The sequence below is a fragment of the Vespula vulgaris genome, chromosome 23, assembly GCF_905475345.1.
Source record: "Vespula vulgaris chromosome 23, iyVesVulg1.1, whole genome shotgun sequence".
Classification (NCBI taxonomy): Eukaryota; Metazoa; Arthropoda; class Insecta; order Hymenoptera; family Vespidae; genus Vespula; species Vespula vulgaris.
The window spans coordinates 44,197-70,206 of record NC_066608.1 but is presented as its reverse complement, the minus strand read 5'-3'; the positions used below and the strand labels follow the sequence as shown (position 1 = coordinate 70,206).

Genomic DNA, 26,010 nt, shown 5'->3' with positions numbered 1-26,010 from the left:
ATAAACATTACGCGGCCCTGCTAACGATCCACGATCCTTCCGAGAACGTTAGAATATTTCCGAGATAGCAGAAAAATCGTACGAGTAAATTCGAATGGAAATCGAACGGGCAAGGGACTCTTACCTCTTATCCCGAACGGCGACGATGTCAGAGAAAGGAAAGCTCTCCGTCACGTTTCGCAAAAGGAATCAAAAGTACACGTATACGTCTATACGAGATATACGTCCATCTATATGCGGGAAGAAGATCTTCCGAATGATTTTGCGCGTAGAGACCTCAGCCGAAGCATCGAACGTTGTTGCGCTTTGAAGATTCGAAGGCCATGGCTCCTGAATTGTTTCGCTATCTGGAACAAAATAGACACGATGTCAGATTAGATTAGATTAAAGTACTCGAGTCAGCGTCATTGCGTTAACTCTTCTACGAACTTGCTAGCACGCGATTTTTTCTCGATTATTGAAGAAGAGGATGAGTCGTTCGCTGCGTTCGCGAAAACTCGCATATCGTATCGGAGCAGGAAAGTCGACGATCAAAAGCGATTAAAAAAGATGGCGACGAATTTCGCGGCGCGATACGTTTCACGTTCGTTTCCAAGGATCGTCAAAGAACGAGTCAATTAAAGACCACCCAGTGCGGCATCTTCGGCTTCTCTCCCATCTCTCACTCTCCCTTTAGCTCACTCGAGTACGTCGTAAAACGGGAAACGTGCCAAGTCGACGAAGGAACATCGATTTTCCTTATCATCTCTACCGTCTCGCAGCACAATCCGATACTTTCGTGTAAAATCTACAACGCGAAAGGACGTTGATTCCGTTTCTCGAGAGATTTTTGAATTTTTCGTTAAGGACGTTTTTTAACGATCCGACAAGAAGCTTCCTACTCGTTTCGACTCGAATATCGAATTGCTCCGAATTTCGCGTTGCGTGTCCCTTGGACGCGGGGGGGAGAGAGAGGCGACAAGGCAGAAACGCCGAGGGAGCTCTTCGTATCGATCCTATTTCCCTTCCTAGCTGAAGGAGCGGCCTGCACTTTGCGCTCGAGTCGGTCTCATGATCGAGGATACTCGGCGAAGGGCAATAAATTCCGAAAGAACTCGAAAGGGCGAGAGAGAGAGAGAGAGAGAGAGAGAAGGCGGAAGAATTTTCAACGAGCGCTCGCGGGGAAACGATGCCGCTTCCGGCGCTCGAGAAAATGTATTATTTTCACTCTAGAAGGATTAGCGACTAGGAGCAACGATCGCGAAAAAGTTTGAAATAAAAATCTCAAGCAGGCTTACTCTGGCTCTCGAGGAAGCGAGTCGACTTCCGATAATCCCTTCTAATCTTCCTCTCGATCGACGCATCGACCAGATTCGATCTCAAAGACGATCCCTAGCATTTAAATGCTCGTAATCTCGCAAAGTACGGCGCTTTACGAGGACGTAAAAGGAACGACTCGAGCGTGCTCGCGAATTGTCACGAAGAACGAGGACTTTGCGAAGATTAACTTTGACTCGTCGACTTTGATAAAACGGTATTAACGTCGCGCCGCGCCGCGTCGCGTACGAGCTATTTGATTCGTTGTAAAATAAATAAAGTAAATGAGATCGTAACGAGTACGTAGGTTTGCCGTTACGTCGAAACGTTTAACCGCACGTTCGATGGATCGCGAGGAAGATCTCTCTCGGAATTTCGGCCGACACCGAGCGCGTACCAACGACGACTGACGAAGAACTTTCATCGAAGGTTCGTCGAAGGTTCGTCGAGTTTGCAAATTGGGTCCTGCGATAAATATTTACACGCTGTCAAATATTTACGCGCTGTTCGTGCATATCGCGGACTCGTCGGAGGACAGAAGAGAGCGCGGCGGTAAATGTTATGGATCGGGCACACACCGCCGTCGAGGATACGCGGCGCGCGCGATAAGAGCTTCCTTTTCGGCTTTCGCTCTTAATTGCTCGCTTTTATCGCTCTTTTCTACCGGCCTACCGAACCGCCCCCGGGCTTTCGCGAGGTCGTTGACTCGACGGTCCTAATCGCCTGCCGATACCTTTTTCCATCGACGATCTTCGAGAGGAGTCGGGGGAGTTTGAGACTTTCGTTCGCACGCGAATTGGCCCGCATAGCCGTTCGAACGCTTATTCAAATTCGCTCCCAACTCCCATAACCGCGCATTTGCGAGGTCTCCCTTCTCTCGGGAACGGAGGAGAATAGCGCATCCCAACGTCTATCGTACGAGCGTTTACGTACACAAGCCGAACTGGAATTTTCGCGAGTGAACGATCGCGAAAAAGATTCCGTGGATTCCATAGACTCTTCGCTCCTCTCCGCGATTCCACGCTTGAGCCTTTTTATCGCGCGACCGATTTTATCGCCGATCGGACTCGGAATGCGCGGATATTCTCCGAGGATGCACGCTCTTCGAGCATAGCCGTCTTTCTCGCCTTTGCAGTCGCTTCCGCTTCACGAACGACGGAAACGGACGGCGAAAGATTTAACGACGAAACCTTACGGACTAATTCTTTCCAATGCGAGCGGACGCTTGCTCGAGTTCCTCGTAACTCGAACGCGTCGGATATTTTCTCGGGATCGAGGGCGAGACGACGTCGCACGTGTATCGTTCGTTTATCGATCCTTCCTCGGCGAGCGAGCTCTCAAGTTCGTACCGCGCGCGTAAATCGAGTAAATTCGACTTTCGATTTCTTTGTTCGAAACGACACTCGACCCAAGAGCGGTCCGAGTGGATCGTCGAGCGTGGATACCCTACACTCGAGGACTCTGACAGCGCGTCTGCGAGGAGAAAACGGTCTGGCTTCGCCCCCCGGGGAGCGCTGAGCGGCGAGCTGGCCGATAGAGAGGTACGAGAAAGAAGCGCGCGTGCGAGGGAGAGAGAAATTCGGTGAGGGAAGGCGAACGTGATCGTGAGAGAGCAAGGGTGAAACGAAAGCCCGAGAAAGAGAAGAGGGAGAAGAAGCGCGTTCGATATTTATATACCACCTTCCCGTCGATCGATTCGGAACTACTCCGAGGAGAGGACGAATCTAAGAAGGCACAACGTCGCTCAACCCGAGGAAAGTACGCGTGTAGCGTTCGCGATTATCAAAGCGTACTAACGTTTATGTTCCAATCGCCCTTCCACCCTCGTAAACGTAATACGTCTTGACCGTTGCGCAAGGCGATCTCTTCGTTCGAGACGTCGATACACCTACCTATCTTCGGCACGAAGAGTACAACCTTTGAATTCGTTTCTAAGAAACGCGCGAAAATACTTGGGACGAAAGCTACTCGAGCGAACGCGACCTCTCCCTTTGACACTTTATATGTCCCAGCTGCTAGAATCTACTCGAAGAATAGGTCGATCGTGGCTCTTTTTCATCGGAGATAGTATTCTCTCGCGGACTATCTGGTCTCGCGCGTCTTATACGATCCGTGCCGTTTGAAAAACTCGATAAGATCGACTAGCATTTCCCCTCCCGATCCCTTTTCACGTTTGAGACGCCGGACTCGGTTAAACGCACCGTTTGCTTCGTACACGTCCGGTGCATCGTGCTGCATCGATCCGATCGATCTTGCCTCTCCCTCTCTCCGATCCGTCTATCTCTCATCCATCTCGATGGTCCGGAGAGCCTGTGTGTGCCTCCATCGAGTATACCCTGGCGCGTCAATTAATACTTCGCTAACTAATCGAATTATTGCATCGTCGAATGCAACGCGCCATGTCATAGAGGATAGAGAAGGTTCGTTCGTTCGTTCGTTCGTTCGTTGGAGAAAAGCACGCTTCTACTCGCCTTTCAAAAGACAGCTCTTGGACGTCTTTTCCGAGTCTCGCATACGTTACGTCATCGAGAGTGGAACGTATCTCCCCCCTCTGACGGATCTCTCGCTTCGATATCCGCACGCTCGGGATTCTATTCGCGACGAATACTTTCGCCGTTCCCTTTGTCCTTTCCGCCGGTTCGATAGTTCGATCGGTAGTTCGCCGAACGTACTTCCGATCGGAATTCTTTCACTTTTCTTTCTTCCTTTTTCGTTGAAGGATCCAAGATTTGTCGATTGAACCGTAGCTACTTAATAAAGAAAGATATTACAGAAACCGATCGCGAATCGTAACGAACGTATGGACGTGTCAATTTTAAACGATTAATTCGTTCGATTCGAACGTTGATATCGAAATTGATATTGAAAATGCTTTCGGCGAGAGCGACTTCGAGTCGTTTGTGAACGATTTCGATCGGTTCGGGGCTTAAAGTTTATCGACTTGAAAGCGCAAGCCAATATAAAAAGTACACACAAGTGGCCGAAGAAGGTAGGAAGGCAAGAACGGTTCGAGGCAGGTGAGAAGCGAACCGGGGTCGCGACCTAGTCGAGGAACGCACTGCGGTACCGTGAATAGAGGCATCGTTTTGCCGACGCGTATCGCCTCGCATCGTGTCGTGCACCGTCGGTCGGCCGGTCGACCGGTCGGTCGATGCACCGTCCGATGCACCGTCCGATGCATCTCGAAACCATGTCGCACGCAAACCTTCCGGCGCGGCGGTCGCCCTCCTAAGTACGTACCCGTACGGGTACGATGATACCGCATTGCAGGTACCGATAGAAACTTCTCTTCTCGCAGTTCGGACGTCGTTCTCGATCGTCGGTTAAAAAACAACGAGCGATCCTCTGCCAACGCAACCAAGAGGTTAGAACGGCTCGCGATAATCGACCTCTGGATTTCTCCTACTTCGCAGTCCTCGCTACGAATATAGGTATACGCTATATAGGCCGCTTTCGAAAGAGACTCGAAGGGATATCGACTAGGGCGCGGAGGAGCTGCACTCGAGGTAGACTCGATCGTTCCTGGATTATATCGATTCCGTCAAAAATAAAAAACATAGCTCGCCGAGTTTCATCGATTACTTTACTCCACCGGTTAAGTTTTATTCCCGTGTCGACGAACCCGTGTCGCGATTCGCGTCTACCTACGTATTTCCCTCCGCGCCAACTCCTCGAAACTTTATGAATGGAGTAGAAAACTGTCTCTCCCGTACTTTACTCCGTCTACGATGACTTTAATTTCGATCGCATACAGTTTTCGGTACGAATCCGTAAACTTTAATCTTCCAACGTAAATCGAATCGAGTTTCGTGCCGAAAATTGTTGGGACGACGAGGAAAATTACAGCGACCGCCGAGAATATTTAGGATACGCGATAACGTGCCGTTCCACGGATTTATATCATTCTCCATTGCTACGCGATACGTCTAGTTGCTTTCTTATCGCAAATTAAACCTTGCGATTACGTCGCTTTGATATCGTAGTAGGTGATCGAGCGCTCTCTCGCTAGCTCCTTCTCGTTAACGTTGCCCGAGGACGACCACGGGAGACAGAAGAGCGTGATTTTCTATAACGAGCGAAGAGGCCGACGGAAATAAAGAAAATGAAAAGGAAAATAACGCGAAACGACGGCCGTGGCCATCGATTTATCGTCGCAGAAAGAGAAAAAGGAATAAGAAACCGCTCGTACTTTCCGCGATGCAGCAGCAGCCATTCTCGCGTGAATATCGACGAGGTTTCAACGTCGATGACATTAACGACTGGAAGAGAGAAGAGGAGCCGCCTCCCGGACGATCGCGCGCTCGGCAGCGACCGCGAACGGCCGCGAACGCTTCGCTCTCGTAAAGTCGGCTTTTAACGGATTAGAGCGAGCTCGTTTGACCGAGCGACTCGCGTACCTTTGCTTCTCCCCCGGCTAAGAAACGAACCGAATCGAATCGTTCGACCGAATCGATCTACCTAGTCGAGCCTCCGAGAAACCGGCGATGGTATCGAAAAGAATGGAACGAATCCAACGTACCTGACGTACCCGACCAAACCCAGTTCGTTACGTTCTAATTTCGTTACGCGAACTAATTTTTTCGTACGGAGCGACCATTGCCACCATAATTGTCCCTCCAATTAACGCGCTCCGGCGAGAGAGCTTGATTACTTTTATAACAATGACAATGACGATGATAATTCTCGATTAATTCCAACGCCTCAAAAGTAGGATACGAGCGGGCGTAATTCGATTACGGAATAAGGACGGTTCTCTCATAAAATCCAAGGGATGGGAACGCAATAAGAGCGCGTAAGTACCTGAGAGCGACCAGCGCGGTGCTTCGTCGAACGCGAAACGATTAATTCCGATTAGCGTACCTTCGTTAAGCAACCTCCGCTCGCTCTCTTTCCTCGATCGTGCATTCTAATCTCGAGGTGAAAAGGAAGCCGACGAACCTACGGCTCGCATCGAAGAGCGAACGTTTCTGAAGAAATACGACCGACCCGTTCGAACGACGAGCTGAAACGTGCTTCATATTTTCCGTTTAAACATTCGTAAGGATCAAATCCCTCTCATAGCGATGCTAATGAATTTATCGAGTTTAACGAACAAATATTCTTTTCCACGATAATTTCATTCGAGAGGAAGTTTGTGGGACGGAAAGCTCTTGGGCCGATAAGGAGCTTCGTAAATTATTCATGTTCGCAAAACTGCAAAGTCTGAAAATTATACGGCGTCGAACAAGATATTCAAAGTAATGGATTATGCGGCTCGATCATACGCTAGATAGATGCAAACTCGAGATTATTTCGAGAACGCAACAAACAGGGGAGTGCGTTAGATACTTTTTCTCCTACGATCGGACGCGCGATCGATAAGAGTTTGGTTGAACCGGGATGGCACGTCGGCTACGTAATCGGCTAATAACCGTAACGTCGCCACGATTCCGGTAGATTCGGTCTTGGACGAAAAGCTTTCGAGGAGTATTTCGAAACGAGAGGAAAGTACTCTTGCTCCCGACATGCGGATTACAGATGTAGCGCGTAAGACACGCGTCGGATTATAACTCGTACATACGCGTAGCCGAGGTGCATCTGCGAGTTAGCTAACGCCGTGCGAGGGAGAGGGAGGTGGCCTACAGCTTGTAGGATGCATCGATCAATAACTCGAACCGCACTCGGCCGTTGCTATCGGTTCGATGGATCTTAGGTTAGTTTCCTCCCTCTCGGAGAACGACTCTCTCCGAGCTGTCCCCTCATACGCTTGCAAAACTTGTACGCGCTAGAGACGCGCGTAAAGAGACGTGCCAAGAAGAAAACTGACCGTCTCGCTTCTCGCGGTCACGATCGAAGATACGATACATTTTTGTTCTTTATAAAACGGTTCGAGACGCTTCGAGACGTACCTTCCGCGACGAGAAAATGAAAGTTTTCACGCTGGACGATCGATTCGACGTGGCATCAAGTCGCGCGCTCGAGGGTGGGGCCGTTTTCTTTGCTCTCCTCTCTTTCGACAAAAGAACAGGTACTATGCGGTCTAACGCGGCCGTTTTTCAAGACGGAAAGATACGAAACGTTAGGTCTACCTTATTTCCTCGAGCGATAACATTTGTCTCGTGCCGGTATTCTAACGCTTTCCTTTCGACAAAGGCACGGTTCGGTCGAACCTATCGATATCAGTTATCGATTCATTTTTGCCAACGGCGAGAGATAGGAAGGCGGAAGAGCAGACAGATAGGAAGAACGAGAGGAGGAAGGAAAACCACCGGCATGCGACTACTCCGCTCGTAAATTCCAGCCGCCGTCGTCGATGGGCACGTTTTTACGAGAACGACGGCGTTAGATAAACGACGCCGCGTGATGTGGGCCTAAACCCTATTACGCGATTCAGAGCGAGACTCGATCTGCTGACCCCTCGCGTTATTTTATTCGATCGTAAGATCGCTCGCTCTCCTCTTTCCCCGTAAAAGAAGAAGAAGAAGTCTCTCGATCGAACGAAATCGCGCGCGATCGTTTCTCGAAGAAACAACGTTGCCGTAGAGCCGAAAACGCGTAAACGCAGCAAACTATGGAAAAAAAAAAGAAAATGAAGAGAGCGGAAATCGTTTAATTCGTCGCATTATGCGCGTTAGTTTCCACGTGCGTTACCGTCTCAGGGTCGAGGAAATACATTAAAAGCGAAAGCGTATGAAGCTTGAGAGAAGGAGAGAGGGAGAGCAAATCGGAAGCAACGAGGTCCGATTTAGTATAGTCATAAATCCAACCCACGTATGACACGCGTATTACCTATGTATTTACATACTTTGCCGAGTAGCACGTATGTAGGTACGAGCACGTGTCGTTGAAAACCCTCTGTCTACATCTTGACGTACTGCCGCGATACCGCATCATAAACGTACGTTTACCAGTTTCACTTTTCGTGAACGTACGATGGAAAGATACATAAATTAGCGAGCAACGCGTTAAGAAAAAGAGAGCAAGGAAGGAAGAGAGGTGGAAAGAGAGAGGAGCTAGGAGATAAGTACTTTGCGCGTAGAAAACGCGAAAGAACTCTTCTCGCGATCGCCACGCGCCATTTACTCGCGCGAAACATTAATTATCGCTAATAATGGAGATATTTCGTCGTTTCGTAACGACGATAAATTCGACGATAAACTCGACGATAAATCCGACGATCGAGAGAAACGCCAGGACGGATCCGAACGATCGCCGTGGAAATCGTGTTGGAAGACACGTATGGGACACCGTAATAAAGTATCGGGAAAGGCAACGTAAACGTATACCGTTTCCGCGTACGTCCTCGTCTTTAACGGATGTAAAGCGCGCATCGGTTATATCTGTTTCAGAGGTAGAGATACGATCTACGAGAAGGGGTAACGGGATACCGTGTCCCCTCCTACGAGTCGAGCAAACATTTGCAAATTCCTTATGGAGATTCGTTGCCGCGAAGTTTCCGCGGTGCGTTTACGCGAACTTTGTCGCTTTACCTTCTCTAGTTTGTTTTCTCTCCGTCTCTCCGCATCTCCGTGTCTCTTGCACGCTCGCGTCCTTGCTCTCGGTTTATAGACTTTTGTACCGGACGCGGTACGTGCCGACTCCGAATGCATCCCAATTCCTGAGAGCAATTACTTCTGCCGAGTATAATTATGCGACGACGCGACAAGGACTACGTCGTGGTCGTCGTTGCCGCCGCCTGATAAGAAGATCCGGACTCGCTCTCTCGTCTCGACTACGGCAGTCGACGAGAGACAGAAAAAGATGGTCGTTCGAGACGCACGAGTTTTACGGAGGTAAATGATAAGGGAGAGCAGAACGAGAGGAGATGGAGGACCGTGACTCGGAGGAAGTCAGAGGAAAAGAAATTTCCGAGAACGAATCCGGAGTTTTTCGCTAAAAGACAGAGGTTCCGATCTTAGATATGCGATCGAACGAGAACGAGACGTACAAATCCAGAAAAAGTCATTTAACTATAGGTACTTTAGACGTAGGAATAGCGGAATCGTCGATTCGAGCATCTCCGCAATATTTACTCGCTCGAGAAGAGAAGAGATGGAAGCGACTTTGCGTTCTCTCTCTCTCTACCTCTCTACTCGTGCGTGGAGGCAGATAGCGTGCCTAAGCCATGTTTGGTCATAACCGGAGACTCGCTACTCCCGGTTTGTTCCGCAAACGTTCGCTCCACGGCGAAGAGTTACTTGTGCTGAATCTCACTGAAAGTAAATTCTTCTAGGGACGTCTATTACCGGCGAATAACACGGTTTCCCTCGCGCCTCGAATTCCCTCTTTGACGCCATTGAGAAAGAAAATTCAAAGTAAACATTCTTACGGAGAAAAATTCAAATAAAGGGGGAAATGATTCCAGAGGGGAATCGTATTACGCTGTCGTCGATTTTTTCCCTAAAATATTGCTAAATTATAAACTCTTATTCGCAACGTAACGCAAGATGACAATGCGTTTGAAAAGAGACCCTCGTTATTTCGGATCAGTTCGTTGGCGTCGTTGGCACGATCGATCCCAGAACGATCAATCTTCTTACTACGTAACGTCGTCGCGTTACGTAGGACTACGTTAAACTTTTCGTTCTTAGGAAAGAGTTTCTTGCTTAAAACTTTATCTCTCGATGTTCTCTCGACCGTTCGTTTTACGAATAGAGATCGTATTTCTATCTTGTAAACTAATTTCGAGAATAAAGACGCTTCGAAATATTCCGTAACGACGGCTAACGGCTTTTGCGCGAATGGGTCATGCAAATTGGAGATAGCAAAGGACGATGAAAGGCGGAGAAAGAGTCGTCGGAGGAAAGCCAGGAGAATGACGCGTGATGCCGAACGAGTGCACAGATGGTATGCGCAGAATGCGTGTGCGATGCACCTGCTTCGAGGCTTCGATTCGAGAGAAGAGAAGAAAACGGGAGAGAGGGAAAATCTTCGCCTGCAGATGGGGACGCTCGCACGCGCGGAAGTAGGAGGAGAAAAAACGCAAAGATGCACGAGAGATCTGAAGAGAGAGAGAGAGAGAGAGAGAGAGAGAGCGGGGGGGACAAGAGTAAAAAGCAGCAGTTCGGTCATGCAAGAGATTCGAGACTCGATTCTGACGAGCACGTTGTACCGCGGTACGCTCGTGCATGCATGAAAGAGCAACTCGCGCGAGAGAAAGGGGCGTTTTATCTGGCTGAAAGTGAGGCTTATTGACCTGCCGCTAGCCGTCGGCCACACCGATTCGCCTTGTGGCCTTATAAAGGCGCGCTCGCGACCCTAATCAAACTCTATCTACGTCTACGAGCTCGTATAATTTCTATTCGTCTAACATCGAAATGTGACAATTTACGAGCGACGTAACCGAGCTTTAGAAAAGGAACGTTATATCCTACGTCGTTACACGATGCTCGAAGAAACGTCCCGACTATCTATTGACGTACTCTTCTTGCGATACGAGGGGCTTTCGATCGAGTAGTTCATTTTTTACGCGTTCGCTTTAAAACGATTATTCACGGCGGAGCCGATGCAACGAGATCATCCAACGACGTTAGCAAATTTCCGTCAAGCTCCGTCCGACCGATGACAGAAGATCGATCAGTCGTTCGACTCCTAAATTTTCTCAAATTCGTTCTCGTTTCCGGTGACCGCGGCGTTGCGAAAAAGAAAAGAAAATCAGGAAGCAAAGTAAAATATCCTCCTTCGTCGAGATACGCGAGGAAGAAACGCGCAGCGACGCGAAAAACGTACTGCGATCCTTGGTACTTTCCTGTTTACAAAAAAAATCTGCAAGGAGAAAAGGAAAGAGCGTTCGATCGGAAGAGAATTCGTGCGTCTTGAAGGGTAGCACAACGTCGATGTAACAACGTCGACGACGCTCGACAAAAGATCGTTCCTATCGAACCGATATCGATCGTCCTGAGGCAGCCCCCGAGACTCCATAGGTTGCAATAGCTCTTTATCTTGCGGCAAACCCGGTTGCGTCTCACGATATACTTATCTTTCTCGGCGCGTACCTTATTACGACTACGGTTCTCGCCTACGTACGAAAGGAGAGATAGAAACGGTAGAACGGTAGCGCTGAAGTCGCCTTGTAACAGACTTCGGTTTCTTGTTTTTCCATCAATCGAATTATCGATAAAACCCGAGAAAAAGAGAGAAAGAGGAGGATTTAAGTACTTATCGACTCGAGTAGATCGAGATACTTGGACGCATTTACGCGGCTTATCGCGCTACCGAGTCGCGATTCGCTGGGAAAACAAAACTATTTGACGCGGGAAAAAAACGTAATCGAGACCGGGAAATACAGAGGAAAATCCAAGCTGCGTCGAGTGGTCAGGCTCGTAGATATCGCGCGTACTCGTGTACATTCGATATCGCTGAAGCGGGACCGATAGACGGTTTACACGGTTCGTTCGAAAGCGCTCGAACGGCCGGTCGATCGACCGAATCGCTCGATCGATTACCCCCCTTGGAATCTCTATATTGAAATCGATCGGCTCGAGTGCAAATCGCCGATGTAATTTAGATCGGATCGATTCTTTCATCGAACGTCGTTTGAAACGTCGTCGACGAAGGAGAGACGAAGGAAAGTGCATTAAGACGTAACTGGCAGCACCGATAGAGGACACAGCTCGGTAGAGCGACCCGCTTGCGTCTCGATCGCGCTTGGTTCGCCCGCTTGTATTCGCGACGAGTCCTCGCGATTTACCGTTTCGAATCTCTCCTTCTCTTCTCCGATTTCCTTCCTCTCGACTCGCGAACAACGAGGGACACTTAGGCTCGTACGTAAGAACGATCGATTTGAGAAAGAGCAGGAAATTCCAAGCGGTCTCGTGGAACGCGCGTGTTCTCCTGGAAGCGCCGTCTTCCAAGGCACGTTCCTTCAGCGGCGCTGATCGCGTGGGCAAAGCCCATCGGGAGACAATAAAAGCGGCGCCTTCGCCAGACGCTTCTGGAATCCGGCCAGACCCTCGCGATTACCTTTCTCTCCCCGCTGACGCGCCTTACCTCTTCCATCTCCTATTGCATCCTAGAAGAGGCCGACGAGGACCACGCTCGGAAAGTCGATTCCTGTCGATCTCCGAGGGCGAACGCTTGGCGTTTGGCGCGTCGACGCGACGGAATCTCTACGACGGTGAAAGAGTTTGAGAGAGCGCGCTTTTTCTTTTCTTTTCTTTTTTCCTTTATCCCCTCAAATCTCGAACGTTACGACGTTAATAACTCGAGGTGATCCTTTCGTTACGGCACTTTCCTTTGCGTTTTACGTCGGAGCTACGAGCTACGGTCCATAAATTTTACAACTGCTCCGATAAAACGAAGCCCGAATGGCCTATCTCGTTTATTTATTAGTTATCAACGTCCAAGTACGTTCCTCTCGACGTTATATCAGAAGCCGTTGCGCACCGAATTCCGGTAGACCGTGCGCGTACCGCTTTATCCCCGGTTACTCCGCTACCGTTCTCCGTGCCTCATTTTTCCTATAAAAGCGAGATGGCGATTCGCGCGAGAGAGCGCGCGATAAGCGGGCCCGCCCGTCGCTCCTTTGCCGTTTGCACGAACGAACGGATATGCGTGTGCATAAACGTAACGTGTATAGGTATATCTCTCTAATTACGACAACGCTTCCTTTCAATGGGATATCATATTCTACCGATAACTCTGGCAGACGCGTTGTTAGCGAGCACGTTATTGTAGAACCGTTTGGGGGAATCTCGCCGAAAGATATACATAATAAATCCGTTTATCGAGTGCTATCCCTGGCCGTCGGACGGGAAGAAGCACGAAAGTCTCGAGCGCATCGACGAAAATCAAGAACGAAGACGAAACGTTCCTGACGTTACGACGAACGGACCATACGGCCCCCCTATGAATTTTCTTTTCTCTCGCTTTCGCGAGAGGAAAACGAGGCGGAACGTCAGCGCCGTTCTTTCGCGCTCCTCCTTTCGTCCACGATGATATTACATCCTCTCCGCCGATCGAATTATCCTCCTTAATTCCTAACGCGTCCTGGTAAGTGATTTCGATAATCGTAATTTCGGGCCGTCCGGTCTACAATTTCGCCGTTGGAGGGAGAGCCGAGGGAAGGTCGGTGTCAAAAATCACTATAATTTATAGCGAAATTGCGCCAGGAGCGGGTATAAATTTGATTCGGCTTTACGAGAAGAGAAAAACCCTATACTACATCTGATCGATTTTTGATCGATTTTTGATCGATTTTTGTCTCGCGAGGAGGATACAAACAGGGAAGTAGTTTTGCGCAGGCGGGCCGAGCGACTCTCGATGAAGTTTCCTTGGGAAGCGTAGACGTCGTCGTTATTAATCGCGAATAATCGTCGAGCGCGTGGTATACGCTTTGCTTAGAGAGGATATATAACACGGATATAGGGTAAATAGAGAACTAAGGGAATCGAAAAGATGGGAGCAAGACGGTGGTTTCACGACGCGGCGAGTACTCGGCCGGGTAATTTTAACCGTCGTTCCAGCCAGTTTAACCACCGTATAGCAATTACAGATCGAGCGTTATTATCATCGGGGCCCACCTGCGGGGTCAACGACACATATCGCGGCTGCATCTGCATCGTCTCTACGTTCTCTACGCTCGACTTTAAAACAAGCGAATCCAGAAGGAGCTCCCTTCGATGTACCGTAGCCATCGCAACTTTTCCGCTCGATTTCTCCTTCTCGCGGATCGCGCTTCGATCCTCGCCCGAGCTTGCCTACTAGCGTAATTCTACTAATCGTCGGTGGCGATTAGCGTATATCCGCTGCGCGTAACGCACAAAGACCGTTCGATATCATTGCCTTCTCCTAGGCCGCGCCTTATGGCCACGGCCGAGTGCGATCCTTCGTCGAACGATATTAATCGATTAATCGTATCGACGTACATTCGACGTATATTCGACTTGGTCTCTCGCATCGATCAACTCTCGAATCACGGTCGGATCGAGATTGTAATATAACCACCCGCGAGATATCCCCTTTTATTAGCTTTATTTAATTAAATCGTACTCGTCGATAAGCGCGATACATGACGCGCGTCCCTCCTATACACGGGAAACGTTACTTTATTACTTTAATTAACGCGTTGCGCTTCTCCGGCGCAACGTTTGAAAAAGGAGCAATGATCGCGCGAGTTAACCGCAAGAAACATTATTTCACCACGAGCCGGATTCTCGAAAAGGAAATTCTTCTCTTTTCTCGAGTTTTGCATTATCTCTTCTTCGTAACCCGTGGAACATTATCACTCGCGTAGCTCGAGAAGAGCTCGCGGATCTCTTACGATATCGCATCCGAGCAGGTGGTCGTTCGACGCGTCTCGTAGAGCGATAAGAGTAACAGCAGAGGTATTTCGAAGGAGTCGATTCGGTCGGTCTCTTTGCAATGAACTTGCGCGAATCGTGGCAACGCTCGAACAACGTATTTGCTCCGGAACACGCGCGCACGTTCCAAGATCGACGCAAGGATCGACGTTTATCACATCCCTGGTCGCTGCAATGGAACAGACGTTAGGTTGCGGCGTAATCGTTAGATCCGCGATCAAGCGCCGTCGCCGTCGCCGTTCTACGCGCTCGAGGCGTGTCCGCGGCGCGACGTTTACCGAATCGGCCGATTCGAAAAGTCGCCTGTACGAGGAATGGTCCATTTCCCGGGACGATCGTTCGCACGTTGCAACGGAATCTGGAAAAAGAAACGGACGAGCGCGAGCGAAGAATTTCTAAAGCGTACGCGTTTATTTCGAGCATCCTCTTTGCATCGATGGAAAAACAAATAGACGTGCTCGGAATTACATAAGACCCCTAAGCTCGACGGTATCGCGGTAAAAGGTGCCGGCGAACGAACGATATTCTCTCATTTTCTCTCCTGCGAAGCGCAGTCGATTTTTTCTTGCTCGGTCGGACACGAACGCTCGTCGTTGCCGGACGACGTCCAGTTTGTATCACGTTTTATCGCGTAACAGTTACCTCGAGTCCCGGCTGCTTATATCTTCGATGGATGCTGACCGATAAGACCGACGTTCGCTAGATTAGAAACGTATGGAAAGGCGCGCGATATTTGCCGCGAACGCGAACGAACGCGTTTTTTTGGAAACGCGTTTAAAGGAATTCGGCAGCGCATTTCTCCTTTTTTCGATATCGAGCAACGAATCGTTCAACGAGAACCGTCAATCGTAAACGTAACTCGTTAATTAATATCGTAAAACGTTGCTCGTGTACGCGCACACTTCGCTATAGATATAAAGCCTGGGCTCTCTAGCTAAATTCAGATAATACTAAAGTATCGTCAATATTTGTACGCGATACACAGAGAAACTGGATTGCGTCGTGGCGATTTCCATTGAAATTCGACTTTGACGCGTTGTAAATACGCGTTACGAATCATTCTCCCTCTCTCAAATCTTTTTCCTTGCAGCGTGTCTAGGAGAAGGTGGTGTCTCGAACGCTCCCAAACACGAAATTTACTTATACGACGGCCGTTGATCGATCCGAAAATGACCAACGATAAGCTTTTAAGAATATCCGAAGGTGACGTTCTCGAAGACGAATCGAACAAGACTTCGAGACAAGGAACGGTTCCGACTTTAGTCGCCCGACTATCGCAAACTTTTTTCTTATTTCCTCTCTTTTTCTCGCACGATCGAGCTAGAATTTCGAGGTCATGGAACACGCGTCACGCGGACGTCGCGGAACTTGTACGAGCAAACGGCCTGACAAATAAGTAGGCGCTTTGAGATCCTCGACGGCCATCTCCTTCTCTCTTTGCTATCGCTCTTCGCTCCTTTCTCGCTCTCTTGCGCGCACGAACGCACGATCGCACGCTCTTCTTTCCGTCTCTTCGGACTCGATATACATATCTACGGGTCGTTGATATCGTTAGCCTCATGTTTTCTCGGATAACGTAATGTACGCGCACGTATGCACGTACATGCATGTACGCACATGTATATACACGCGCGCGTATACACGTAGTAGGTCTCGGTCTAAGTCTGCCACGTACTTTGCGACGTGCATCGTGCGTCGTCTCGAGGAAGCCGATCGATGTCGACGAGAACGGCGATAATAATTATCGGTAGATGTGATCGAGGGCATCTTCCGCCGCTTCGTTCTTACGGTTGAGTTGAATAAGAGTACCTAAGTACGAGTGCATCTTATTCGATTTATTCGAGTAAAAGCGTTGAAATGCGATTGGATTCGGGGGGGGGGGGGACAGAGAGAGAGAAGGATAAGAGAAGAGTCATCTCTCCCTGGTGCTACGAATTACTGACGCAACAAACTCGCTCGTACCAAACAGCGTACGAGCTTTTAACCTTCTTTGCGTTCTCGCGCAAATGCACCTGGCTGCAAGCTAGAAAATAGGGTCGCATCGTATGTTTGTCTTTCCACAATGAAAACACGACGCGCGTACGAATGGATGTGATTTCGGGGAAACGCAAACTTTCAACGCAACTTTTCACTACGAAAAGTGCAACGAAAGCGTCGTTTTCTCGCCGTTTTTTCGCAGTTTTCGCGTACATTTCAATGCGTTAGAAAAAAGAAAAAAAACAAGCAGAGATATAAAAGAAGACGAGAGATCGTGGAATCGCTCGCTCGGCAGAGCTTCACGATGTCACGAGCTAGTTTTGACATTCATAGAATAATAATTGAATTAGCATAACAATGGAAGTAGCAGAAACCTATATGCAAAACCGTTGGACGTTTCAATGGAAACTGAGACCATTGAGAAAGCAGAAAGAGAGACGGAGAGAGGGGGAGGGAGAGGGAGAGAGAGATCTGCGAGCAGATCGAAAAGATCGAAAAGATCGCAGAGATCGAAGAGATCGAGGAGATCGAAGAGATCGAAGAGATCGAAAAGATCGAAAAGATCGAGAAGGAAAAGTTCGTTCGCGAACCTATCCAAGATTCAGCGTCGACCTATCGACTCGTCGTCTTTCGCTCGAAGCGTACCTCCGACATATCTCGGTCAATGCGGACCTCTCGATGAGATACTAAACTTTTCGACGATGAAATTTCTTATCTCCGCGCATCTTGTTTAGGATCAAAGTTCCTCCAGCGTAATTAGGATATTCCTGTAAGATCGCGAAAGGGAATGAGCATCGTTGGTACGCACACCTATATATATAAAGAAAGTGCGATCGAACCGTAGCGATTCTCTCGCAACGGAGTAACTCGAGCTTTCGCGTATAACAAAGTGCTTCGCAATATGAACGCGTTGCGATCTGTTGCCAGCAACGTAATATATTACGATAGAGATAATGCGATGCCGCAAATCCGATACCGCGGCGATACCGCTACGATACCGGTGCGATACCGGTGCGATACCGGTACGATGCCATTCGCTCCATCGTTTCGCGTTCGGAACGTTGCCGATGACAAACGATCGCACGGCGATCTCGTCCGCTTAAATTTACTCGCGTCGAAAAATGAATTTTGATCGATTCGATCGATCGCGCGTCCGTTTACACGGCTAACCCGGTACAAACGCGATTTATCGAACTCGGTTGTTCGGTAATTTCCGAGGAAAAGAGGAAAAGAATGCGATGAGGAGTCTTTGATGCATTCCCCTTCTTTATGCATCCGCTTACGCGTTTGACAAGAATTTAGGAGCTTTTAACGAATTCTCTTTCTCTGTCGATTTTTCGTTCCTTCTTTCATCGCCGTTAATTACACTTCCGAATTGGTCGTTTTCTTCGTTAAAAATTCGTCGGATATAAACCGACGAGCAGAGACAGATGATACATGATACGACGAAGATTAGAACGAAAGATTTAATAGTTCGCTCGATGCACGTCGGCAATGACTACATTAGCTTAATTAATTAACACGGACTAATAGTACACATCGATCGACCTAGAATCTATCTTATAACTTATAAAGAGGCCCGACGTCGACGGACGATGCAGTTGTTAAAGTTTCCAAGTAGAAAAACCGTTCGACGTTTGTATTCTCTACGGCACCGCTAGAAAAAGCGTTTCGATGAAAATGAAACAAGCTGAAATAAAAGGCGACGGGAATGCTCCTTTACGTAGATCTTTCTACAATGGCGAAACTATGAAAAGAAGAACTGTAAACGTAACGACTCGCGAGAAACATCGTACTATTACTTTACAGACGTTCGAACGTTCCTCGTCAAATATCTTATAATCCGATTATACGAGATATACGAGTAACGCGCGCTGGTAATTATACAATTATTTCTCATGCAACTATCAAAGTGCATTCGAAGAAGATTAAGAGAGAATGTAATTTAGCTGAATTGCAAACTCTTTGAAAAAACAAAACGCGGATAACAACGCGGAGAGAACAAATAATCGTGATTTTCACCGTGATTGCCACCGTGGCTAAATCGAGAGCCACGATACTACGAGGATCTTGGCGAAAGATGCACTTTGCGAGCTCGTAGAAATCGACGATGCGGATTCGCGGGAAGCGTCGCGTCGCGTCGCGGTCAAGTAAACGACCTCCTCTCCTCTCGCTTGCTCAAGAGTCTCTTTCTCTGTGTGTGTGTGAGAGAGAGAGACAGAAGAAGGGAGACAGAAAGAGAGAGAGAGAGAGAGAGAGAGAGAGAGAGAGAGAGGCAGACAGAGAGAGAGGAGATAGCGAACTCTCATCTCGACCTTCGGCCATTTCATTCGGTATCACGACGACATTGCTGACGGAGACTCACCGATCTCTCTCGTGGGAAAAGCTCCGATCGTCGATCCTCCTTCCTCCTTTCTAGTCACGAGCGATAACCTCCTTCTCCTCCTCCTTCTCCTTTTTTACTTTTTTTCACAGAAAAATCCTCTCTAACGAAGAAAAGAGCGGACGGCGTTTACGACTCTGCTCACGGTCAACGGAGAGAAAGAGCCTCCTTTCTGGCACGCGGTCTTCCTCTTTTTAAGAGGATCCTGTATCCTCCGCGATCCCCCTGTATCTTCTTCGACGCTCCGACGTCGAGAAAAAGTGAGAAAAAGCGAGAAAGACAGAGGAGGCGAGGGATGGGATGGGATGGGACGGGATGGGAGGGGGTAGAGAAACAGAGAGAGAGAGAGAGACAGAGAGAGGGAGAGAGAGGGAGAGAGAGAGAGAGAGAAAGAGGCTCTTTTCTCCTCTCGAAGGAAGAAGCGTCCAACTATCTTTCTTTCCCCGCAAAAGAAAGACACGCTCGTGCGCGCATATAATGTATATTATAGAGTATATCGCGAAGCGTCGTCTTACGACCGAGAGAAAAGAGAAGATGCGCGCGCAAACGAAGGAGCGAACGCGCGAGCGAAACGCGAACGGCACGTCGCACGCTCCTTTGCAATACACTGAATATATTTTGAGCTGTGCGCCTCTCTCCGCGGAGACTCGCCGCCTGGCGCTTTGCGCGCGCTCGCTTCCCCTTCGGCTCGGGCTCGGTCGACCTCGGTATTCTTCGGTCAGAACCGGTGACCAATCGCTCAGCTTCCCGGCCGGCTTCCCTCGGTTTCCCTCGGCCTCGTTCGGCTTGACGACGAGTGCAGCGCGCGGCCTCGCTCGATCGGAGCTCGAGGAGCAGCGCATCAGCGCATCAGCGCAGAAGCGCAGCAGCGCATCGCCGTACCCATCGTTCTCTCGTCGAGTCGCGCGCTACTCTCGACCGCTCTCGACCGCTCTCGACCGCTCTCGACCGCTCTCGGCCGCTCTCGACCTTTCCAATCCTAACGAACCTATTTTCTTTTTTTATCCCCTCTTTGATTTTCTCCCAACGTCGGCGATTTTTCTCCAGCTTTCGTAGCCCGATTGGATTTTGGCGAGACAACGCTTCTTCTCCTTTCTCAACCGCTCTTGTAATCCTCGTCGATTTTTCACACCCACTTTTTCGAATTTGTCCCTTCCCCTCGAATATTCCGCGTAACCATGTGTCATTGCTACGGTCCTCGCGACGCTGGTTTTGCTCCGTTGAACGGGGACATACGCGCGTCGGCGACGATACTCGAAGATAAGTAAATCGGTCGCTGCAAAGTGGCGGTCAGAAGAGATCTTTATCCTTCGCGTCCGATCGAAGGAAATTGCAAAGCTATCGTTCTTCTTTGCGCGAGACAACGCTCGTGCTAAGGCGAAATTCCAGACTAACTTGGCGCGAAAGACTTTGCGAGAGAGAAAGGTGGAACGAGGAAAGTCCTCGAGTGGATTTTTCGATCCTACATCCTCGAGATACACCTCGAGTACGACGACGTACGTACGTTACGTGCGACGCGTTACTCGAAATCGCAGCATTGCTCTTCGTTAGATCCCAAAGCGAGATTTCGAAGAGATAACAATCGTGAAAATAATCGTACGTAAGAACGAAGAATGTTAATGGCGCCGTCGGCGATTTCCATCGCCGTCGCCTACGTATCCGTTGACGTCTAGTACGTACCGGTACGCACGTCGATATCGTCGGATATCGTCGACAGAAGGCGCCTCCGCTAGAGAATTCATTGCGGAACGTACACATTTGCGCGTACACATTATGCAAATTGATTCCATCGATTGCCCGCTTAACCCTACCCCTCGAGAAGCGCAAAACTTGTTGCGCTTTATGGCAAGCTCCTCCTCGACGAAAGGTCTTTCGCGTCGAATCGCCGATCGAATTGGCCGATTTCCAAAAGAATCTGTACGCTAGGGGGATCCGTTGGCGTTACCGAGTAGACGAAAATCTCGCGAAAGAAATGCACGCGATCGCGACGTAATCGCGACGTAATCTCCCTGGCGGAAGATCTCGGTCCAAAGATACATCAAGAACACGATCGATCGAAGGCGCAAAAGGCTGCGAGGGGGAGAGCGGGAAACGCATCGGAAGGCGCTCGTTCAGACAACGTTTCTCTCGAAATCGACAGAGTTCTCCTATCTCCGCGCGAACCTTTTCAATTCGCGATAAAACGAGTGGTAATCGCTTCGAGTTTATAGTCGATTAACGGTCAACATAATTATCTTAAAAGGTTTGCGCGTAGGAGCGATCCGACGACAGGTACCGTGCATACGGCGTCGACGATAACGACACCGTGCTCCGCGTCGGGGTTGCGTCAGCGCGAGTTTTAGCAGCGACTTTCAGCGATCGATCCGTCCTTTCGTACGAGCACGCGATTAGAGTATCCTCCAAGTTTCGTAAGGTTCGACGACATTAGAGAGAGAGAGAGATTTCTCCTTCCTCCTAGAACGCGCGACGCTACCTCGAGAGAAGGTCCCCTTTACCGAAGGAGGCGCAATGCACGACCGACGGGGAAGATGGCGCGACTCGAAGTACGCGCGGTCGATGGCGCAGTTTTCTATCTTTCCCACTGCTCGCTCTCGTCGCACCGACCCCCGGGGTCCCTCCGCGTTACGCCTTCGTCGGAGGGAGACCGAGAGCGATGGAAGAAAGGTGCGAGCGTCGAAGCGAAGATCGGCAACGACGATACAAGATCGCGGAGCGTAGCGCGGTAACGCGGCGCTCGGAAGGTGCCCATTAGGGCGTGTTGGACGTTACGGCGCAAAGGAGAGAGACGCTTCGCCGCAAAAGAGAGCAGCAGAGAAATCGTCGTTGGCCGCGTCGATTGCTCAAGAACTGACCAAAGGTGGGACCGTGACGAGAGAGGCTGCTCTCGAGCGTGCAAAGTCAACCGTACGCAATTACCTGAGGCCGATAATGTGCGGTTGTCGTTCCTACGATTAGCCGTCCTCTTCTTCCTTCGCGAGGACGCTTGCCTTCATTTTGCTGTCGCAAATCGATGCGATCGTGCAACTGGACGCGACATTCTCCCGGCTACTTGATAAAGAGAAAAAAAGAATTGAGTTAAAAAGAAAAAAGAAAGAGAAAGAAAGACGAACGAGAGAGTCGATTTACGTTTATTGAAAAATGGAATGAGAGTAGGCGCGTATCTCGATAGGAATACGTAAAGGACAGACGTTTGCAGTCGTGCGATCGATCCTAAGGGAAAGGAACCGAAGGCTCCTCAGTACTGCAAAGATCTCTTGGTTTGTATGTCCTCCAGGATCGTTCGTAGCTCCTCGTCCTCCAGGCGTCCTTCGAGGCTCGGAATCAAGGCTTTGGCTTCTTCCGGAGTTTCCGGGCACAGGTTCGCCAAGGAGGCGAGTTCGAACTTGTGCAGTTTCTTTTGCATCAACAAGCTGCAACGTAATCAATCGATATGGCTTTAATGAACGCGGTGTAAACGCGGCGTAAGGGCGGTCAAAGGGCCGATGAAAGCGCGCTCTAAATACGGCGAAAGGTGGATTAATCTCGTTAAAGAATCGCCGAGGAAAGTACTCGACGAGGGATGTGTACCTTCGAACCGCTGCGATGGTTTCTTTATTTTTAAATCTTCCAAATCGATTGGTATACGTCAAACTCTTCATAAAGACTTCCGAAAATTCTTGTTCCTCTTCCGCGGACTCGTTCTGAGCTTTCCTATGTTCCAGCAGCATGTACACCTCGGATATTAACAGCGTTTCGGCGTTCTCGAATTCTAAAAAAACCAATTGCTTTATATCCTGCAAGTAGAGCAAAGGTGAAATTTGACCGATCGCAACGACGACGAGCAACAAAAATGTCCTTGCCCCTGACATTTGGAAAGATACAGAGAATCGTAGAAAATTCGTTTGCGAGGAAACGGTAACGCGCCTCTCTCTCTCTCTCTCTCTTGGATATCGCGTAGGCCATTATCTCTCTAAACGTAATCTCTCAAGCGTTAAACTTAGGTTTAGCCGCGGCAGTGGGTGTGCGCGGCCGACGAACGTGTACGAGGAAACACTTACGCTTGTGCAGTTTCGTTCGATACGCTATCGTACGCCGTTAGAAATCGTTAATTGGGTTTACTTATGTATCCTTCGTCCGCCAAGAAGTCGTATATCTTGCGGGTCTTATTAACGTCGATCTTTAGGAGAACGCGAGCCTGTGCCAAACGCAGAGAACCACACTTTTTGTTTTCCGCGATTAAAATGTGCTTGTAATCCAAATAGCTGGCGGGTACCACTCTGGTCACGGAGCACAATAGCTTTTCGTCGCTGGTAAGCCTTTCGTAGCCTGGAAGACCGTTGATCACGAGAGGTGGCGCCGCTCTTCTCTGCGGGATATTATGTCCCATCGACGCAACGTTGGAACTCGCGACGTTATCCGGCAATACGCTCCTCCAACTGTACTCCGGATTATTCAGATATTGCTTTCTCTCCCTCTCGTTCTCCTGGCGGAGCTTCGACAGTTTTTGAAAGATCGAAACGCTGTGGAAACATCTTATCCCGTTGATGCGAAAGTCGACGAGTTTATTGATATAGTTTTTAAGTTCGCCAACGCGATGGAGACCTTCCATGAGGTAATCGAAATCCATACCCCCCGTGAGCTGCATGAAAATCAAGAGCCTCTCCGCGAGGGCTCGCGTTATCGTACATTCGTACCTCTGCAACCAAGACATCGTTCTCCTTATCGCGATCAGTCCGTGATCTCGTATGATCTTCCTTCGTCTCTTGCGTTCCTTCAGTCTGTTGTTGTAAGCTTGAACGATGGCCACTTGCAAGGACTTTCCCAACTCCTCGTCCGAATCGCCCGGATCGAATTGGTCGTAATTCAAGTCGGACACGAGCAGCTCCGCGTGGTTGTCGAAGTTCACCTCGAAGTCGGATCTCGCGGCATTGTATCCAGCCAACATTCTACAGTTGAGCGTATCCGAAGCAAATCTAGGCGGTTCCTCCAAGTCGTGCAACTTGTAGCAATACGGGACTGGGTCGCAACCGAACAGACTGGCCCTAGTTTCGTTGATCCTTGGCAGTCCGGGGAGGGTCTGATTATCCACGTAGTGCTCCAAGTAGTGCGCCTTGCACTCCTCCGTAGACTTGCCGTCTATTCTCTTGGACACGTCCACCCAATTACCAAAGCCGCACTCTTGCACGACGTTTAACAATTCCAATTCTTGCTTGGCCGTCCAACCGCTACCGTCTACCAGTTCGAACTCGTTCTTTGCTACGACGTAATCGTGATCGTTTCTGTGATCACCTATCTCGCATCCGTTAGAAAAACAAGAAGGACACAACTCCACGCCTAGGCACACGGCGCACCTCACGTAAGGTTCCCTCAGGTTGGTTTTGCACGCGTAACACATTGGATCTGAAGTAAGGATTTCGTCCTTCACGACTGACACCTCGACGAGTTCTACGTCATGGCCAATATTCTCTGTTCTACTCGACGAGCAGTCTGAAAGAGGAAAATGTAGACCTTACTTTGGACCTTTCATGTTGACGCGTACACGCTCGTACACGATTACCTATCCCTATCCATGTCCGCTCGAAACTCCCTCGAGACTCGTCGCATTTACCTCGTATACCCTTTCCTCGGCTTACTGGTCGAATCTTGGGAGGTTACGTTCGGCCGACTCGATCACCGCGCACATACGCGTATATCTCGAGCTCGGAACGAATGGACGTCGAATGGACGAGGGTCGTACGTACCTTTGGGAAACTGCAAGTCCGCCGCATCCTCCTCCGTCATATCCGTTAGATTCGGATTGGCCATGTTTCGTGGAATCTTACGAGTCTCTCGGACGGACGCCGGCTCGCCTCGATCCTCGCGCGGCAAGCAACGCGCACGAACGAAGAAACGAGCGCGAGGGGTGACTCGCTAGGAAAGACCGCGGAACGCGGTGGCCGTCTGCCAGACGGCGCTTCGAAATCGCCTCCGTGGCTAAAGAGGACCGGCGAGAAAGGTCTCGACGACGTTGGCGCTGCGATCGGTTTCCTCGATCCGACCCCTCGGTAACGCGCGTTGGTTCGTATCGAGAATAGCGATCGAAGAGATTCAAAGTCATGGAAATTCTCCTTTATTGTTTTCCCCTGCGATTAGTTCGTTCCTCGACGGGATTACCTCTCGTTTCGATCGATCGAGAATTGGCGAGAAATCTTCTTTCCTCGTATCTCGCTCTCGATATCTAGGAGCGAGCGTTGCCGTCTACGTCCGTCGAATGTCAATGATCGATTCGTCAGCGCTGCGAAAACGCGAGGCGAATCGTCAAATGACGCGGACGGATAGTACCACGCGCGCTCTTCCACCGTTCCTCGTGGGGGGACGCGGCCGTGAAAGGAGAAAAAGAGGAGGAAGACGTCGTCGAGTGGGAGATGCGATGCGCGAGCGTGGCGATCGTAACGACGCGATAAAGTCTATACGCGCACGCGCGAGTACTCGAGACCTTCGCGTTTATGAATCGCGTGTTCGATCGATCGTCGATTTGGTTATCTCGGCGTTGCCCCTCGTTTCCTCGCTCCTTCGATTTTGGATTTCTCCGTTTTAACGCGCGATTGCGATTGACTATTCGACCTCGTAAAGTTTGCTTCGCGCGAGCCGTCAAGAAGTACTCGGTTAACGCTGACCTTCGATATTACATGTAGAACACTCGAGGGCGATTCCCGCGCGCACAAAGCGCGTGTAACGAAAAGAGCTTGGATAATCAGTCGCATGAACCGGTTCGGTTTTGCCGTGTCTTCCATGAGGATGGCCGTCGCCGACGAGAATGGAAAAGACGAACGTTCGTTCGTAAACGTTGCCGAGATTTACGGCCCGCGTTACGTGCCGGCGCACGGTTCTCCTTTTTGTCGTCGTTCCTCGGACAACCGTTTCGAGCGGTACGAAGGAAGCCTGCCTCCTCGGCGATGGAGGAGAAAGTAAGAAGCGCGAGCCGTAAGAAGGTTCACGGCAAGCGCTGCGGCGCTAACGAGAGATGCGGCCTGGCCCGAGAGCGCAAAGAATTTCAAACGCAGCGCTACCGTTATACCAGCGCCACGATTCCTCGCTCGATACGTTTCTCGCGAG

At 49.6% G+C, this 26,010-nt stretch overlaps 1 protein-coding gene across 4 annotated transcripts in view; it reads right to left on the bottom strand.

Annotated features, from left to right (window-relative positions):
- The window catches only part of LOC127071812 (transcriptional adapter 2-alpha-like), a 46,049-nt gene extending 20,837 nt beyond the window's left edge, over nucleotides 1-25,212 (bottom strand). Inside the window, exons 1-5 of one of the 4 annotated variants that reach the window (XR_007785237.1) lie at nucleotides 24,657-25,160; nucleotides 22,504-22,684; nucleotides 22,063-22,346; nucleotides 21,853-21,981; nucleotides 125-347 (exon numbers count right to left, since the gene is read on the bottom strand). Coding sequence is in view for 2 of the 4 variants with exons in the window: in XM_051011513.1 (XP_050867470.1) it covers nucleotides 22,172-22,346; nucleotides 22,504-22,684; nucleotides 23,035-24,402; nucleotides 24,657-24,720 (1,788 nt within the window). In the remaining 2 variants the exon portion in view is untranslated. Of the gene's footprint in view, nucleotides 1-124; nucleotides 348-21,852; nucleotides 21,982-22,043; nucleotides 22,347-22,503; nucleotides 22,685-22,973; nucleotides 24,403-24,656 lie in introns of those variants that run through there. The other 3 variants (XM_051011513.1, XR_007785235.1, XM_051011514.1) reach the window with 3 other exon arrangements.
- Nucleotides 25,213-26,010: the final 798 nt, after the last annotated feature.